At 39.9% G+C, this 19994-nt stretch overlaps 1 protein-coding gene across 4 annotated transcripts in view; it reads right to left on the reverse strand.

Moving 5' to 3' along the window:
• The window catches only part of RBMS3 (RNA binding motif single stranded interacting protein 3), a 1499266-nt gene that overhangs the window by 568962 nt on the left and 910310 nt on the right, over positions 1-19994 (reverse strand). For 3 of the 4 annotated variants that reach the window (XM_059077389.2, XM_059077384.2, XM_059077378.2), the window contains one exon: positions 6641-6813. In XM_059077389.2, coding sequence (XP_058933372.2) covers positions 6641-6813 — 173 coding nt within the window. The remainder of the gene's footprint in view (positions 1-6640; positions 6814-19994) is intronic. The other variant, XM_059077380.2, reaches the window with a different exon arrangement.

Raw genomic sequence — 19994 nt, forward strand, 5'->3', positions numbered from 1 at the left:
TCTCCTCTCTCCTTAAATGTTAAAGTGACATTTACAGCTTCCTTTTAAAGGAAGTGATGCTAGGATGTCAGGGCCTGAGCCAGGAAAACATTTACCCAGAAAAATGAAGCCTGGGGCAACTGACTTCCTGGTCTTCAGGTGATGATTGGAAGTATGTGTGCACCTACCCTAGGGTTCCCCTGTTTTTCCTTTATTCTGCTTAAAGCGGCCTTGTCAGCAGCGCATTCACTTTATAACAGAACAATTCACTCTGTACCTGCATGGTGCTGGCCTTAATTCCAGATCAATCACTTGGAAGTGAGGGCAATCTGGCCGGGGCTTTCTGAAAGCATTATATTAATTAAAATGTATAAGTTATGAGAATGGTTAGATAAAAGGTAGATTGTAGAAAACATAAACACATTAATGATTTTATTTTCCATTAAAAATTCTGTCCATTATGTTAAATACATGCCTTTACTTTTCAAGACTAATCTCAGTGTGTTTCAAGGGGATGTTTAGAATCACATAATAGAGGTTATCAATTTCTCTGAGGTAGGAAACAGAGCTCAATATGTGAAAAATCATTACACCACCAAAATTTTATTTGGTCCAAAAAGTTGCAATGCTCTCTCTCTCTTTATTAAGCCAAATTTATCTTCCCTCACTTCCATATCCCCCTTTTGAGATATGCATAAATGGTGCATAACTCAAGTATTCCACCCAGAGTCTCCAACTGATAACCCATTTTATGAATATAATTGTATAATCAATTGGATTTTCAGTTTTCACTATATTAGCCTTTCATGTTTTAAATACTGTAGTCACAAAATATTTAACAGTATATTGATGACCCATTCATGACAGGGTAAGAAAAAGAAATTAACTAAAAATCAACTAATTTGGGTCCTCTTTTGTGCTACTTTGTTGTCTCTTTTGGAGTTCGTTCGGTTAATTGTCTCTAACGTCCTTGATTTTTTTTTTTTTTTTTTTTTTTTTTTTGTGGTACGCGGGCCTCTCACCGTCGCGGCCTCTCCCGTTGCGGAGCACAGGCTCCGGACGCACAGCCTCAGCAGCCATGGCTCACGGGCCCAGCCGCTCCGCGGCATGCGGGATCCTCCCGGACCGGGGCACGAACCCGTGACCCCTGCATCGGCAGGCGGACTCTCAACCACTGAGCCACCAGGGAAGCCCCCGTCCTTGATTTTTAATAGAAAAACAAATGCTTATGAAAAAAGACATCCTTCACCACACATAATTGTTCCCCCACCACAAATATTAATTCTCACACCCTCTTCTCTGACCATTAGTTATTCTACTTCCAGCTTGCTCTTCAACTGTCCTGCTCTGTTCCTTGATCTCGTAAGGTCTTTTCTACTTGGCAGTCGGATTTATCTTTCTGAAACAAAAATCTGACTGTCACCTTCCCATTTGTTACAATTCAGTGATTTCCTTCATTGAAACAAAGCTCCTAATGTGACATACAAAGGGATCACCATACCCCCTCCATGTTTCCAGGTCATGCTGCCCCAGGCTCCACCCCCTCTCTCTGCTATAACAACTTGACCCTTCCTCAGCCCCTTGTCTTTGTCATGTTCCCTCCAGCCATTGGTTCTGCACACATGGAGTTACTTCTGCCTAGAATGCTCTTCCCTTCCTTCCTCATTTAGTTAAACCTATTCCTACTCCTTCTGATCTTAGCTCAGAGATTCCTTTGCCCGTTGCCTTAATGAGGTCTCATCCCATGTTACAAATCCTCTTATTTCCATGCTCCTCTCTTTTTTTTTGCATTTGTAGTTGCAATTTTATATCGAATCACACGATCATTTCATTGATTTCCATTTTCCCTATCAAAATATAATCTGGGCTTCCCTGGTGGTGCAGTGGTTGAGAGTCCGCCTGCCGATGCAGGGGACACGGGTTCGTGCCCCAGTCCGGGAGGATCCCACATGCTGCAGAGCGGCTGGGCCCGTAAGCCATGGCCGCTGAGCCTGCGCGTCCGGAGCCTGTGCTCCGCAACGGGAGAGGCCACAACAGTGAGAGGCCCGCGTAACGCCAAATATATATATATATATATATATATATATATATATATATATATATATATAAAATCTCTGCTAAAGCAAGACCTTTATCTAAATGTACTCACCACTGAATCTTTAGCACACTATCTGGCATGCAACATAGGTGCTCTGTGAAAATTTCTTGAATGAGAACACAAAGTTCCTTGAAAGTTTTCAAGATAAAGACATTACAAGGTCTTGTTTGCAGGGCAGAAATAGAGACACAGATGTAGAGAACAAATGTATGGACACCAAGAGGGGAATGTGGCGGGGGAAGGTGGTGGTGGTGGTATGAATTGGGAGATTGGGATTGACATATATACACTAATATGTATAAAATGGATAACTAATAAGAACCTGCTGTATAAAAAAATAAATAAAATTAAAATTTAAAAAAAGACATTACAAGGTCTTTAACACTAGTATTTCCTACAAGACACACAATGCCATGTATTCATCCAAAACATAGGTATAACTAGAGAGGTTTTCCATAGAGTAAAATCATTCTTCATGTCTATTCTTTAGTCTTGCCTTCTTTCCTTGACTTTACTTGTGATCCAACCATAGGAGCTTTGATGATAAATGTGAATAGAATCCCTTAATAAGAATTTGCTTTCAGATAATACATTGAGAAATAATGCAATTTCTTCCCTTTAATATCATTTTCTTGCTGTTCATTAGTATTCACATGGATATTGTATTCTAATGCCAGATAATTTGCTATGTCTGTGCCTTTTTAATATATCTCTGTTTTCTATTATTTTATTACTATGGATATTAGCAAATATTGCATTTCTTATAATATAAAGGAATAGTAACTCTGAAAGTTCTTATAATTTCACAAGAATAAGCATGGAAAATTGATCCTGATGGCAAGATAATTGAAACCTACAAATATTATCTGTTTTGTAGGTAACATTATTTTAAAGTGTTGGATGAGTCATAGGAATGCAAGATGATTTGAATCTTTAGAAGAATGCTAATTTAAAAGAGCAAGGAGCCCTCTAAGACATCACCACTACAAGAGAGGAAACCAGGATTTTACAAAGGACTTACAATGGTCTCTAACAAAGGCGTCCCCAGCTCCCAGGTCATATTCATGCAGCTGAGTCAGCTCAGGCAGTGGCCCTGCCAACACTGTAAAAGGGGATTGGTGAAAGGTGACCAGAGTAGGTTTTACTGCCAACTAGTGAGGGCCTCAATGAACTATCAGACTTTTTTTTTTTTTTTTTTTTTTTTTTTTTTTTGCGGTACGCGGGCCTCTCACTGTTGTGGCCTCTCCCGTTGCGGAGCACAGGCTCCGGACGCACAGGCCTAGCGGCCATGACCCACGGGCTTAGTTGCTCCGCGGCATGTGGGATCCTCCCGGACCAGGGCACGAACCCGTGTCTCCTGCATCGGCAGGCGGACTCTCAACCACCGCGCCACCAGGGAAGCCCTATCAGACTTTTAAAGGAAAAAATATTTAAAAGATTATCAAGTAAAAAACAAATTATTTTATACATGGGGAAAACCAAAATTAAGAGGGGACAAGTCACTTGTCTACTGCCACATACCCAGTTGATGGCACAGCCAGGAGTGAAACCCCAAACTCTCAGCGCATGGCTATTTCCTCTACATTATGCTGCCTGGTCACATAGTTCTCTCGGTCTCCTGGAAAGCAAATCTCAGCAATAAACCTAAGGTCCAGACCACTTCAATAAATGAAGAACCCACAAACATTTTTTACAATAACAATAACATGGGCCAGATCTTATTAGCCAGCAAAAATTAATATGAACAAGTAACCACTACCCTCTGTGCCCTTGGCATTCTTTAAATTTCTCAAATAAACAGAAGAAACACAAATAAAACATTTTTTTCCCTCAAACATAATGTTCTTGTGCCACTAAATCTCTTTTCTGAGTTAAAAATGCCAATGCAGACTTTAGGTAACCCTTTCCATTTATAAATTTCTGGCAATATTCTTTGTAGAAATGGACACTGATACAGAAATTCATAGTATAATGCTACATCAGTGGTATGTTCATAAACCAGCTCTCAAAAAGCAGGACTACCTAGAATTTTAAAAGCCCTCATTTATAGGGCTTGCTGATTCCTGTGATATAAATACTCCCACCATGGCCGATTTCAAGATACTGAGTCTGTAACAAATCACTCAAGAATTCCTGAATATTTAACCATTGGCTCTGGTGCCTCAGTCAGAGGCAGCTGCAGTACACCACTGGTACTACAGGAAACCTAGAAATAATCAAACCCAGACCACTCTTTTATACCAGGAGATGGAGGCTCAAAGACAGTAAATGATTTGCCACAAGATCACATGGTGGCCAAGCAGGTTATATAATACACCACCTCAAATACCTTCACATATTTAGTGAGACTTTCTGCGTTAGGAATAGTCAGTGGACTTTATATTAATGTAGAGATATGTGGATGAAAAAGGTCACCTGCTACATCAGTAAACAAAGGAGGTTGCGGACACCAAGCCATCAGCCACTGAAGCCACTCTGTGCATCCTGAGGAGATTCAGGATGAAGAAAAGCAGGATACTGGCCCTAGATAGTTAAGGTGCATCTCCAAGGGATGATTTCAGTGAGCCCAGACTCTTGAATCTGCCCATACACAGAAAAACATTAAATTCATTAACTTGAGATGCCTGGTTTTCCTAATTAGCAGTAATCTTTTGATGTTTCAACTACCTGGTCTTTGTTGCAAAAACTCCTGTATCTCCTGGTTCCTCCTTTACCTCTTCAGAACTGTCCCTCCGAGCTGTCTGAGAAGCTGCCTCCCAGCCTTAAGCCCTCAGCAAGTCTGCCCAATAAAACATAATTCTCAACTTTTAGGTTGTGCCTTTTTAACTTTATTTTTAAAGAAGTATTTCTCAAAAAACCAGCAGCATCATGACAACACCAGGGAACCTGCTGAAATTTACATTCTCTGGCTCCACCCCAGACCTATTGAATTCGCAATCTCAAGGGCCCAGAAATCTGTGTTTCAAAAAGCTCTCTGAGTAGCAGAGAGTAGTGGGAAAGAATCTTCCCTTAAAACCCACCAATATTTTTTATGAATAAGATTCACACACAAAGATAATAGCTAGCCTTCTTTTTCACATCAGTATCCATTACAGGAGATTATTCATCTGAAGCTTCTAACATAAAGTGCGTCATCTTTCACATTTTCAAAGCCCTAATAGTGTTAGAATTTTCTAATACTAGCAAAAAAATTTAAAAATGTTGAGTGATTTACCTTCCAGTTCTCAACCTCAACATTTTATAGACCAAAACCTAACATATTTGTATATCTTAGCCCTGGCACCTTTCTTTCTTTTTTTAAACTGCTCTCAAATAAATATTTCTTTTTCAATGTTCTGTCTTACCTCTTTCACAAATCAAGGCAGTTGATATGAGCAGGGTGCCCCTACCCTAGTCTATATACTGCCTTGTCAACTGATTATATAGTTATGTATTTGTGTTTTGTTTAATCTGCCACTTCCTGTTGTTTGGATATTTGTTCCCAATCTTCAAAACCAGAACAAAGGCAAATAAATACTATCTGCCTTGTTTTCCTCTTCCAATATTTTAGAGGTTGGAAAATTTACAAAATAAATATCCTCTCAACCTTCTTATAAAAGCATTGCAAAACAGCAAAAGAAAAACTGAGTAATAGTTTCCCCCAACTTAAAAATACCCAGCTAATGCACAGTCAAGTGACAAATAGCTGCACTGATATTACTTTGAAAATAATTAGACAGCAATCTAAAGATCCAGGCCTATGGTTCTTAATTTGTTATCCACTATTCATTTAATTTGGAGGGTAAACTTAAATATGTTTAATTGATTTGCACAGAAATAAAGAGAGTTAATAACATAAGTGTTGGTAGATAGTAGATGAATGAAAACATTTTGGCAGGGCAGTTAATCACTACTGTATTTCCTGGGAAATATAAAACTAGGTGAGTGCGGTTCTTGGCTTTGGTGGGAATAGCTTCACTGGACTTGGAAATAGATGTTTTCAAGGAAACAAAAAGATTAGCCTTCTAATTTCCCAATTACCTGGTCCTGGCTGAACTTATATTTACCAAGCAAGAACTGACCAGAAGAGCTTTGCAACACAGCAGGTGACCATCCTGAAATCTACCACTTCTGAGTATTTGCAATCCCCATCACTAATACCTCTCCAAAAAAAGAGCACAGTTTCTTTCATGAGATTCATCACTGATTCCACCAACCACAGGTGTGAGAACCTACCAGCCACAAGGTGTGAGAACCTACCAGCCACAAGGTGTGGGAACCCACCAACCACAAGGTGTGAGGACCCAACTCCATGATTGCTCTTCATCTTCCTGGTCAATACATGCACATCAGCCAGCATCCCTATGTCTCTCTGTTCAAGAACCTTCTCTTTCAAAGCAAAAGGCAAACAAACTCCATTCCCAAAATAAGCTGGACTCAGATCTTAAATTTAAGTCCCGTTTCTACAGCAGAGTCTTCCTCACTGGGTACACTGGGTGCAAAACCCAACCCAATATGGACGAGCCCACGTGGGCAAGGATGAGGTTGGAAACGGCGCAGAGGGCGGGGGGGGGGGGCACTTACGGTTGGCACAGCTTGATTAGGTCCTGGTCAGTGGTGCCTGGTGGGAGGCCTCGAATGTACAGGTTGGTTTTACTCAACTGTTCCCCGCTGCTGTTGCTGCTGCTGTGGTTGCTGCTGCTGTTTGTGCTGGGGCTGGGAGGAGCCATAGGGTGGGGAGCTGGTGCATAGGACTGCTGGAAACAGAAAAGGCTGTTACTGGAAAAACAAAGCCAGCAACCTATTCCCAGGCCAGCAGAGCAACTCGAAAGCAATGCAAGCTTCTCAGCCTCTCCAATCCACACATGCACACTCGTGTTCAGGTCCCTACTCTGGGGTACTTCTGAGAACATCACTTGCTCTCCCCCCATCTGGCCCTGCATTTGGATCAGCCTAGCACAGTTCTCTCCTGGGTGCTCCGAAGCTCTGGCCCAGCTCACCTGTGACAGCCAAGCATCTTTGCCTTGCCTCTACTCCGTCTTCCCTCCTTTTCTCCAAAGAAACTTCCTCATATTGCTTTCCTCACCATTACTCTCCAGTGTGATCACTCTATAAATAGCGATGCTATGAATGAACCAATGAGTGAATGACTCCATCTTATCTCGTTCTCCCATTCCCAAATCTGCTCCTTCATGGTGAATGTCCTTTATTTGCAAACTGAGCTACTATTCTCTCCTCTTTGAATCACTCTGATTGAAAGTCTCAGCTGAGGCACTACTGACATACCAGACAGGATAATTCTTTGTCGCCAGGGCTATTCTGTTCATTGTAGGCTGGTGGCAGCATCCTTGGCCTATACCCACCAGATTCTAGTAGCACCCACCCCCCAGTTGTGGGACTAAAACTGTGTCCACACACTGCCAAGTGTCCCCTAGGGTGGGGAACTCTCTCCCAGCAAAGAACCATTGGTCTAACCTTTCACACTGTGTTATTACAAAATGTAAATGATAAGATGACCCCCAGTGACTTGGAGATGCAATGTGAGGATCTTTATAATTATACACGCCAGAATTAGGAGATATATTACACTTTATCCTTTATTTCCTTTTCATACAGGCATATCTTCAAAGTTCTAAAAGTACACTGACTGTCTGGGTTTGAGTCCGTGATGTGTTTATTATTGGCTGTGTGATCTTTGGGGTGCCTGAACCTCTCTGAGAGGCAGCATTCTCATTAATATGAGGAGGATAAAATTAGTACTCCCCTACATCATAGGGTCTCTAGAAAAACTCAATGAGTTAATGCAAACAAAATGGCTCCTGGACATAAGTAAGTGCACAATAAGAGTTAGCAATAACAAAAACACAAGAAATAATGATGATAATGGGAATTCCCTGGCGGTCCAGTGGTTAAGACTCCGCACTTCCACTGCAGGGGGCATGGGTTCAATCCCTGGTTGGGGAACTAGGATCCTGCATACCATGCAGCACGGCCAAGAAATAATAATAATAATGATAATATTTGCGATTAATATCTGTCTTGCAAGTGATATTAGTCTTTAAATCTATGCCAGGTTTTCTCAACTATAATCTAGAATGTTCCGTAAATACACAGTGAATGCATCAATCATGATTCCAGTGGGGACACTTTGGCCGAGTTCTAACCTGAAGATTCATTAGCTGTTTTATCAGGGGTAGGAGGTAAGTACTTATCCAATAGCAAGTGGTTGCTTCGTAAACACTCAAGCTACATCCCACACAATAAAAACTGAGTGATCACAGCAGTTAGCTCATAAAGACAGGAGGCTGTGTCCAGTTTTGTTTCTTGCTATAATAATCCTTATTATACCATCCAGGATTTCAGATTTGCCCCAGTCCATATTCCCAACTGGCTATAATACAAGGCCTCTTGGATGCAACATGTGAAAATGTAACTCTTTCCCTCTGGTCTCTTCTCTCCCATTCCCCACACAGCCACCCACCCATCACAAAGACCCATTGCTTTCCGTCTTACTGTCATTCTTGCAGCCTCCATGCTAGAAACTTTGGCGTTAGCTGCATTCAACCACTTATTCAGTATTACTTAATCTATGACCAACATTTTTAACGTACAATTTGAAAATGAATTACACGGGAGAATACCTTCCATCCTCAATACTTGAATAAAATAACGGGTATTCATTGCCTTTTGGAATGTCATATCTGCATAAAGCTGAATAAAGTTTCTTGGCTGAGATTTAAAAATACTCTTTCTTGACCTACAAATTCTACTTCGCTCCTCCGACACCCCAGAACACTTAAGCCCTACCTCTTTACAAGTCCTGCATTTAGTAGGTGTTCAATACGGCCTTGCTGAAGCAGTGTCCTGGTCTGTGTATCTCACAACAGAACAGATGGGATTTATCTTTGACTTCCCTCCTGTGCGTTATTCTTTTAAATTTCCCAGGGCTTTTTTCAAGCTGTTTCTTACCACTTTCACCTCCCCTCCCTCCAAATTCTTTGAATTCCATTCTGTACTCAGGCTTCTCTTAAAATAAGGCTTTGTTTAAAGCAGTTTTTCCCACTGCATAGCCTTTAAAACCACCAGGGAGCCAGAAAAATGTGTCTAGCTTTATGTGTCACAGATCAGATGGACCAGTTCAGACCAAGTGAGCCCTTGACTGATCAAATAAGAAAATACCAACTACAGTATGATCAATCTGTGTTGACTTAATTCTTTTTTTGCCCCAGGGGTCTTTGCAAGCATTTCCATAACCGGACACCATTTAGTAAATTGCATGGTGCCTAAAACAATAAATGTGCCCTCCAAAGGGCCCAGTGGGAGAAATTAAAACAAAACGGTCAAAGCAAATCGAAGCTAGGATGAGTATAGGGAACTTGTATGCATGGAAATGAGGTATATAATTTAAAAATAGTAGTGGAAGCACCAGATTCTTGTAGAGAAGGATGTATTTCAAAAGCCGTTTGAAAAATACATAAAATGAAAAGTGGTTTTCTATGCCCTATTCTTGTTTGTGAGTTCTAGAAATTCTACTGAAAGATGTAGACGTTCTCAGTCTTATTGAACCAATTACTTCACAGGTTTTAAGAGTCAGTGCCAACACTCTTGCTAATCCTTAATATTTTCATTTATCTGTTGACGATACACTGAACAATTCAGGTAGCAGTATACATTGTAAATCTTTCTTTTGTTTTAAGAATTATAAATTCCTTCCTTTCTACTCATTTTCAAAATAAACATTCTTTAATCAACAAAACGTTGGCAAAAGGTTCCTAGAATGTCTGACAAATGCATAGGCTTGAATTAATACGTGAAAAGCAAAAGCAGTTTTGCATACTCTGGCTGCCAAAGACAAATGACCAAACTATGGCATCTCTAAAAAAAAAAAAAAAAAAGGAGCGACAATAACCTTTAGGGGTCAGTGGGTCACAGCAGCTACTTTCCTGATTAAAAGTGGCTCTGATTCCCTTCTCACTTCTTTGTTTTTAGATGGATTTGCAATTTTATCATTGATTAATGTTTAAATCATTTTGAGGTACTAAGAAAGATATTTTTAAATGTTAGTTAAAAATATTGTTTCCCTCAGATAACATTGGCTTTGCTATATTGATCAAAGTCACACTTTAGAAATCCTATTTAGGAAAGGTGAGGACTTAAGAGTCTGGGGATACAGAACATTGTAATGCTGAACTGTACCAGGGCAGGGCACTGCTATGAATTTGCAGTGTCAGCTTGTTAAAACCAGTAGGAACAGCAGACTTTCAGAAGAGGGTCTTCAGATGGTACTGGATTGAGGAGGAGGATAGAGGGCTTGTCTTGAAGCTGCATATGCTTGGCAAATATGCAGATTTTTCTTAGATGTTTATTCATGGTGGCAATGCTGGGAGGGTCTGTTAGGGATTCTTACATGGGGGCTAAAGCCCTCTCAGCTACATGTTGGGGCTGCTAAAATCAGCCAATCAGTACCAGTGTCCTCTTAAGGAAATTAAATAAAATGACTTAGCATCCATTTTGGAAGATGCTATATTTAAAATAACTATTCAAATAATTAGAGGTAACATTTGCCATCTGCTTGCTAAGCATGTTATATGTTATCTTCACAACAGCCCGATGAGGCAAATCATTTTCTTCTGGGTTTACAAATGAGAAAACTGAGGCACAGAAAGGGCAAATGACTTTTTCAAGGTCACACAGCTGGAGCCCCAGTTTGAACCTAGGGAATCTGACCCCAGAAGCCACACAGCCCCACACAACACTACATACATAACCTCTCCTCTTCATGATGTGGGCACCAATAAACACAAAAGGCTTCCTTGCAATGAACTCTGCAGGATGACACCCTGCCAGGAGCTCTGGTCCATCCAAGTATAAAGGGGGAGGAAAAGAATGAAGATGATAAACAGCATACAGTCACAAGGAAGGTTAACAAGCCCTTTCCCTCTATCAGAATTTAAATGAAGTCCATCTTAAATTTAATTTCAAAGGGGAAGTCACCATCAGAAGCGAGTGTGTTATGAGTTTTTCAAATAATGTCAAAAAAGGGGGTTCATTTGTCAAGATTCATGGTTTGTTATTTAATAACAGAAAAATGAAGTGGCTTGTAGATCATCCTAAGCAGCTGATTCATTTAGTGTGCTTTGTTAATATGCCTCATTTTTCAAGTTTGAAAAGTGAATCAACCAGGTCCTCCTACATTCTTGGAAAATGTGTGGTTTGGAGGGTGGCCTGTTTGTGTTTTTAACCCTTAGGTACTTTGGAGATAAACTGGAGAGGGATGTGAGTTGTGGTTTTTTTTGTTTGTTTTCCTGTTTATTTTTTTAAACAGAAAGCATTTGGTACATCAAATAAATATCCACACATCAATAAAATAAATCATTAAAAATCGTCTTTTATCCAATGTCAGGCTACATTGGATGAACACCTGTCTGAAGGCCGTGTTGTTATGCACAGACATTAACCAGGTCCTTTTAAACCAGGGTCCCCCCTCCTTGGCCCTACCGACATTTAGGACAGGATAGTTCTTTGTTGTGGAGGGCTGTCTTGTGTAGGATATTTAACAGTACCCCTGTCTTCTACCACTAGATGCCAGTTGTGCTATGCTCCCCTCAAGCTGTGACAGCCCCAAATGTCCCAGATATTGTCAAATGTGCCCTGGGGTTATGACATCGTCCCTGGTTGGGAGCCACTGCTTTATAGAGATCCATCCCCTCTCCTTGAAAGGCCAATACAGTCCCTGTTGTGGAATAATGACAATAACTCAACAGCCTAAAACTATTCATTGAAACATCCCTCACCTAACCAAAGTTCAACTTCTTACCCCAGTACCTTCACCCTTTGTAACTAACCCTCTGCCACATTTCCTTGGCAGCAGACTAGGTCTGAAACATACTTCTCCCTGTGATTGAAAACATAACTCTTTTACAAAGAGTATTTTAAATATTTTCTGCATGCAATTCCTCTTGTCTGGGAATCACAGGACCTTGATGCCAAATTGCAGTCAATTCTCTTCCCAGTGTCTGGTTGCTGGCAGGATCCTGAAGCAGTTGGTCTGGTGGTTTTGGGTAGCCTTGGACTCCAACATGCAGCCGTCTGCTCTGCTGATGGTCTCCCCAATTTGTTTTTATTCATCTCCAGTGCAAGAGAATTTGTACTCTTTAATCCACTCAAGGGTAAAGCCCTGGATAAAGTCTCCCGTGAGACTGACATGGCAACGCTTTTACTCTCCAAAAATGAATACAGACCACATTCCTGTCTTGCATCATACATTATTTAGCCTGCACGTACGCATGCAATCCTTTGCTCGGTGGATGCTGCTGTGGCAGGCTGTGGGATTCCTCTCCCAGGCAGGGTAATTTCCATGTAACCTGGTTTCTGCAGACCTGTTCTCTGAAAAAGTGGATGTGACAGGAATCATGGCAATCACTGTAGTGTCTGTAATAGCCTCAAATGAGGGTGAAGAAGAATATTGTCCATGCAAGCAATAAGAAATGTGGCTAAATTAATATCTAAGGCAAGCCATGAGACTGTAGCCAGAGTTTCATGAGTCACATACAGGATGGCTTTGCAATTTTATGCTAGGCAATTGCCTCTCCATTCTGGAGACTATGACTGTAGAAAACAATCGTTTCAGTTATGCCTTTTATAACAGAGTATGGCGAAAACCTGCCCCACTTCACTTTGCCTATCCAGAGCTCAGATATGGAAATGAGTACTAAAGGACAAAATTCCCCACAAAAGACACTCATTTGCACGTTCTGGCCACTGGCCTACTTAATAGCTGCTGTCAACAATGGTAACAGGATGCTTAAGAGCTCCAGATCGCCCGTTGAGAATTCGCACCACCACTAACTAGTCACGAGTAAAAGACGGATCATCTTACCTCACAGGTCAGTTGTGAGGCCTTACTTTATAAATTGCACATAAAATATTTAACACAGTGCCTGGCACAGAGTCAATGGTAAATAAATTATTTTTTGTTCTTAACATTTGCATCATCATCGTGAGGCAGATCCTTAAAATGAACATGGATTTCTCAGTCCCAGTTGGAGTAATTTACCTTTAAGGGGGAGGTACAAGAGTCAATCTTTTTTTTTCAGGTATGGCAGCCACTATTCTTGAGATGAAACTATGTCATTAGAACTTGGGTTTGCCGTTTTATCAAGAACCAAAAAGCACTAAGCACTGATGAAACAATCATTGTGGATGGAATGGATGATTAATTTCAAGGTATTTACACATCACTACTGCGGTTTGATTAAAATTCTGTTAGGATGAGGAGGTTCACTTTTGCACTAAATATTAGTATTTGAAAACCCCAGCAGTTGCATCATCACACATTGCTCTGTGCTATTTACAAATAGGCTTAATCTGAAGTCACTGAACTCCATTCAGAGGTTTCAATATTAAATGACATTTTAAAATTCACGGTACTTGGAAACACAAGTAAAATAGTTATTGTTCATTTCCAGTAGCTATAACCCAGTTTCATTAATAAATTTACAAGCTTGAGAAGAGTGACTACTATAAATGATGGAATGACTTTTTATAAAGATTGCTCAATTCTCCAAATGTCAATGACATCTGGTCTCTGCCCCAGCCCTTCTTTTAATGTGGCCAACTCTTGATCTTTTCAAGGAAAAATAAACAAAATTCAGACAGACTTTGAAACTTGAGGTGCTTACTTAGTTTAAAAAGTCAAGTCTACACTTTGCAAATAACCTAAACAGCTCATGATTCCTATATTGATAATGATTGGTTCCTCCTGCAAAAATTGAGCCATGACTGGTTCCCCAGGTGGAGATTACAAAGTCCACTACAGCATAACAATAACTGTTAGAATTCCCCCAAAATCCTGAGAGCAACTAATTCCTGTATGGTACCTCTGTTCTGTCTGGGGAATACTTCAGAGATAAACTCAAATGTCTGCTTTCATGATGGGTTAGAATCACTGGGAGAAGAGTGAAAATCCGAAACAGGTCCCCATTAGCTATTGATGGAGACCTCCAGGAGAGCCAATGGTCAGCACCTTGATTCAGAATGCCATCAGAGATGAAGAGTAAGGGAGAGACTTGGGGAGAGTCAAACAATTACAGTTGAGTCACATTCTTGTACCTTATATGTTTACTTAAATTTTTAGTTTAGTTGTACCCCCATAATCTCTAATTTTGAAGCTTTTCCTCATTTTTTTACAATATTCTAGGTTTCACAGTTTAATACACTGTTTCCCTAAAATCACAATTAGCAATATTGCCAACAATTAACTCTCTAGCTTTCTAATATATGCTGCCCTAAATAGAATAGAGACCAAGCTTAAAGAACACCCACCATAAGTTATGTCAACCTGGTTCTTTATTGCAACTCAGTAAACACTTTCAAAGTTTTCAGTCATGAAAACAGATAGAATGAGGCAGCTAATCAGTGATAAAAAGAAACCAGTTTGTTTCAAACTTTGGTTTTGTGTAACAAAAATTGCTATCGTTAACAGAAGGCCAATCAGAACATCAAATAACGTTTAGGCTTTTTTGACACACCAAATCATTTTGTCCAATTAAATCAGAATTTAGTTTTTCTGAAAGTAGATCTATGATGACTTGGGAGCAATGTAATAACAGCATAAATACCACATAAAGTAACATCTACTTTCCTTGTCCAAGCTCCCATCCCACCTTTATAATGTCCCTCCAGCCCACAGCTTCATAGTCACATGTGCATGCATCTTTTTCCCTTCACTTGGAATAACTGGGCTGCATGCCTATGTCTTACTCCAGGGTGACTCTAAAAATGTACCTTACAACATCTCTGGGATACTTTTGAGAACAAAAAGAGTGGATATTAATAATTAAACCAGGATACAAGGTATAAATTGAAACCATCCAAAGCACATTGGAATATATAGTCACTCTATAATTACTTTCTCTGTATGTCCATCTCACATATTCCTCCAGTATAACCTAAAATTCTATCCCATGTCATGGACTTTTTTGTTTATTACTTTAGACCTATTTCACTTCTATCTCTTTTTCAGTTTCTACATTCTTTTTTTTTTTTTTTTGGTGGTACGCGGGCCTCTCACTGCTGTGGTCTCTCCCGTTGCGGAGCACAGGCTCTGGACATGCAGGCCCAGAGGCCATGGCTCACAGGCCCAGCCGCTCCACGGCATGTGGGATCTTCCCGGATCGGGGCACAAACCCGTGTCCCCTGCATCGGCAGGTGGCCTACCAACCACTGCGCCACCAGGGAAGCCCTCTACATTCTTAAAATCTATAAAAGGTCACAAAATAATGAAAAAGAATAGCACAGGCTAATGTTTGTTGAGCATATATTTTATGCCAGGCACAGTTCAAAGAGATTTATACTCACTGCTTTATTTCATGATATCAGAACTTTTAGAGGTAGATGCTATTATTATGCCCACCTTGGAGCTGGGAATACTGAGGCTTGGTCAGGTTACAGGGTTTTCCAAGGCTGTTTAGCTACCCTGCAGCACGTCCAGGACCTGAAGCTGGGCGGTCTTCATTCCAGTTAATCCCAGATTTAACCTTAGATATGTGCAGTCCCAGACAGTAGCCACTAGTCACATGTAGCTACTTAAATGTAAAGATAATTAATTCTAATAAAGTGAAAGAAAGAATTCAATCCCTCAGTCACACTAGCCACATTTCAATGTTCAAGACCACTGGCTACTAAGTGCTATGTCGAACAGGTGGGCACAGAACATGGTGATCTTGGCAGGAAGTTCTACTGCACGTGCTGATGGAGATCATTCTGGCAATTCCAAGGCCCTGCCTCCCACAAAACCCTACGTATATGTAGCACCTCAGCGCACTGAGCAGAATAATTGTCGCAATGTCTATGCTGCTCCTCATACATTTTTAAGTGCAGTTGATCTCCTTTCAGTAGAGACCACACTTCAGTTTTTTCTCCCTCCTGAGTGGGTCTAGATTTTGATGTCTAAAATCTCTCTCTCAGCTGATACCTCCCCTGACCCAAAGTATTCATCATTAAAAGAGATTTCCAGGGGGCTTCCCCTTCCCAGGTGGCGCAGTGGTTGAGAGTCCGCCTGCCGATGCAGGGGACGCGGGTTCTTGCCCTGGTCCGGGAGGATCCCAAATGCCGTGGAGCGGCTGGGCCCGTGAGCCATGGCCACTGAGCCTGTGTGTCCGGAGCCTGTGCTCCGCAACGGGAGAGGCCACAACAGTGAGAGGCCCGCGTACCGAAAAAAAAAAAAAAAAAAAAAAAAAAAAAAAAAAAAAAACAGAGATTTCCAGGAAGTCAAATATAATCTGTGGGAAGGACAAGATGTATTTTATCTGTTTTTAACTAATAACCAAAGTTTCATCTCTATTGCAAAATTGCTAAATACAAAGAAAAGAAAGCAACTGAGGTAAACTGCTGGTACAGAATAAATGTCTCTGTTTTTGGCAGACAAGCTTCACGTCTGAGAAGGAAGCTTTGCATTTTCAATACGACATCATCTACTTCACCTGCACATCCCCCCAAAAGAACACCCCGACCCCATGTTGTCTGCTATTCTACCAACCTTATTTCTCTCTAAACTAGACCAAGGAGAAAAACAAGAATGCTTTCGTATAGTGAACTACTGGGGCAATTCAGCAAATTCATAAACAATAACCCATATTCCATGACATAAAATAATTGTGTTATTTTATTAGCCAATTCATTCATATTTTATTGTTGCAGCAAAGTTAAATGGGAACAGAACCAAGACTTTGAAAGTCCTAAATCTAAGAAATTTAGACTATAAAACACAATAATTTCCTCAAGAAGACAAAGAGCACAGATCAATTAATTGTGACAGCAATTAATACCTACAAAGTAATTGCTTCATTATAAAAAATGGAAGGAACACTTGTGGATAATTTTCTATGAATATATTTTCAACATTTATGGTATTTTGGGCTGAGATGGTAACTATGAGAATAAATTAACGCTCAAGTTCAAGAAAAAAATGATCTGATAATAAAGTGAATATTACACATTTATATTATCAAATTTATGATAATTTTAAAATCAGAAACATGAGACATTTACACATTCAAACTTCTATTTCTCATGATCATAAACCTCTATAAACACTCCTTTTCCCAGTATATTTTCAGTCAATCCACCTTGTGCTTTAGAGAGTTTCAGAAACCAAATCCAATTTTTGATGCATGTTCATTTTTGTATGATTATTGGAGATTTTTTTTGCACAGGGATATTCTCCATAATCAACAGAATGAACTATCCCCAATAATAAGACAGTCCTGCTTTTCCTTCTCCAAATCACTCTTGGCCTTTTAAAATAAGTGATTAAGGCTTCAGAGACTGGCAAAAAAAGGGTATTTGCCCTTAATTGGGAGACTCTCCAAAGACTCAAGATGAAGAAGGAAGTGTTATTGTCACTGTACAGCCACTAAGACCCTAGATCCTGAAACCACACCACCCAGGTTTCAATCCTGCTGTACCACTCATTGTCTGTATGAGCTTGGGCAAATTACCTAGCTTTTTTTTTTTTTTTTTTCTGTACGCGGGCCTCTCACTGTTGTGGCCTCTCCCGTTGCAGAGCACAGGCTCCGGACTCACAGGCTCAGCGGCCAAGGCTCACCGGCCCAGCCGCTCCGCGGCATGTGGGATCTTCCCAGACCGGGGCACGAACCCATGTCCCCTGCATCGGCAGGCGGACTCCCAACCACTGTACCACCAGAGAAGCCCCTGCCTAACTGCTTTTGCCTCAGTCTCCTCATCTGAAAATGGGACAATAATTACCTTAGAAGATTGTAAACATTTCAAATGAGTAATTATGTGGAAAGTACCGAGAATAAAACCTGGAACACAGTAAGCCTTCTACAGGGGCTAGCTACTATTATTACATCAATCTTAAAGCATTTTTACAATACTCATTGTTATTATAAACAATCATGTTCTGTTGAGTAAGACGTGTACTGGTTGGTCTCTTGAATGGTTTAGTGAACTTGGGTTTGCCTGGTTTAAAATCTTCCAATGCAAAGTAAACAATCCATTGATGCTTGCCAAACTGAAATTCTCTCCATTAGAAACCAAGAAATGTCATTCTTCAATGAGAAATTAGGTTCAGTTAGTACTATTTCAGCTACTGATACTAATTGCCTTCAAAAAAACTGATGACAAGACCCTCAAAAGAATTTTTAAGATAAACATAAACTTTCACAACGGAAGTCATTTTCAGAATATACAAATTTTGAGAAAATATCTACAAACTGTGAAAGTGCTCATTAAAATAAGATCTATCTTATCTCCTGTGGCAACACGCTTATGGGTTAAATAATACACTAACTACTAAATGTCTATCCTCTTACAAGGAATTTTATATACACAAAATAAACTGTACCAATTTCATAGCGTCCAACTCTAAATATAATTAGGTTTTTTAAAATTGTTGCCCTACAAGAAGACTTTGTGGGTAAACAATAGCTTAAACTGCTTATTTCTGTTTAATTATCTCTTTCATTTCTAACAAGTATGATATGTGCCCTAGGGTAACTCTAGCAAATAGTTTATTGTACACAAATGGGATAGCCATACATATTTACGTTCCAAAGTACTTACTACACATCTCCAATATTCCAGAGAATGATTTTATTTTGTTTTGTTTTGCTTTGGTTTGGAGAATCCTATGTGTTACTTGGCAAACAGAGATACGAGCCTTTTTCTAAAGGATAACCACTAAAAGAGTTTTTGAAGAATGACCATTGCTTTGCTTCTCCAAAAGAAGCCACAGTTCTTGTTCTATTCCGTAGAAGGCAAATTTGCCAGAGTGAGGATCAAAACAGAAAACTAACTCAGAATTAGTACTCTGCTGGTATTCCAGGTCTCTAAGGAAAAAAACAAAAACAAAAAACAAAACCGAAAAAGCCCTGATGTATAGGTTTGCTGATTTTTGTCATATACGCAGTTTTACTTGGCTGATTTTAACCTACTAACAGTTCAACAACTGGCTGACAAAATTTCTGAAAACTTAGCCATCAGCTTTCACAAATGGTACCAGCCAACGCCAGGGCCCCACTACATCACAAACAGATGTGACCACAGATGAAACGCCCAACATCCTAGAAGACATAAACAAAGGAAAGGGTTTGTATGCATATAAAGAAGGAGCTAGAATATCCTGGGAAGACAGAATAACAATTTCTTGGTGGTTTTGTTTCAGCTTCTAGGACTAGAGGGCACCCTGAGAGGGGGCAAGGGCAGAATGTGCAGATGGATTTAGTGAATCTCCATGATCTAATGATGTAACAGTACAGGAAACATAAGAATCCCTTGAAGAATGATGTACTCAAAGAAAACCTGCCTCTCATTAGCCAACAGAGAACTCCTTGAAAAGAAAATATTTGTATGTCATCACCCCTTGATGTACAAACACTCGGGACCCACTTAAACTCTTTAAGGGCAGACCGTTAACTCCATGAATCTGATCACATCTTAAGCAGAATCGAAACAGAGATAACCAAATGTAAGAAGCTAAACTATGACAATATCCATCACCAAAGCAAAAAGTATAGTACCAACTATTGCATTAGTGATAAAAGATGCCTCCTTGAAATCATAATATCTGTAATTTTATAAGGATTCTGTAATTCAGTAAATGGGTCTAATGAACAGTGTGTAGAGTTAAACATTTTAATAAGCCAGCTTTACATATTAAGTTATCTATGTAACATAAAACACATATGTATCACAGCACCCCTTCTGCTTATAACCAACATCATACAGAACCCAACACTATGGCAGATAATGAGTAAGCAACTTGTTCAAGTTTATAAGACATGGACAGGAAAGCAGCCTAGAATTACACTTCCTTATAGTTTTGCAAATAAACTATTTCTTTCCTATACATAGAATTCCTGAAGTTGCTAGCTTTAAAATTTCTGTCCAGAATTCTGACTTGAAGAAGGGGTCT

This window comes from Kogia breviceps, chromosome 10 (assembly GCF_026419965.1).
Source record: "Kogia breviceps isolate mKogBre1 chromosome 10, mKogBre1 haplotype 1, whole genome shotgun sequence".
Taxonomy (NCBI): Eukaryota; Metazoa; Chordata; class Mammalia; order Artiodactyla; family Physeteridae; genus Kogia; species Kogia breviceps.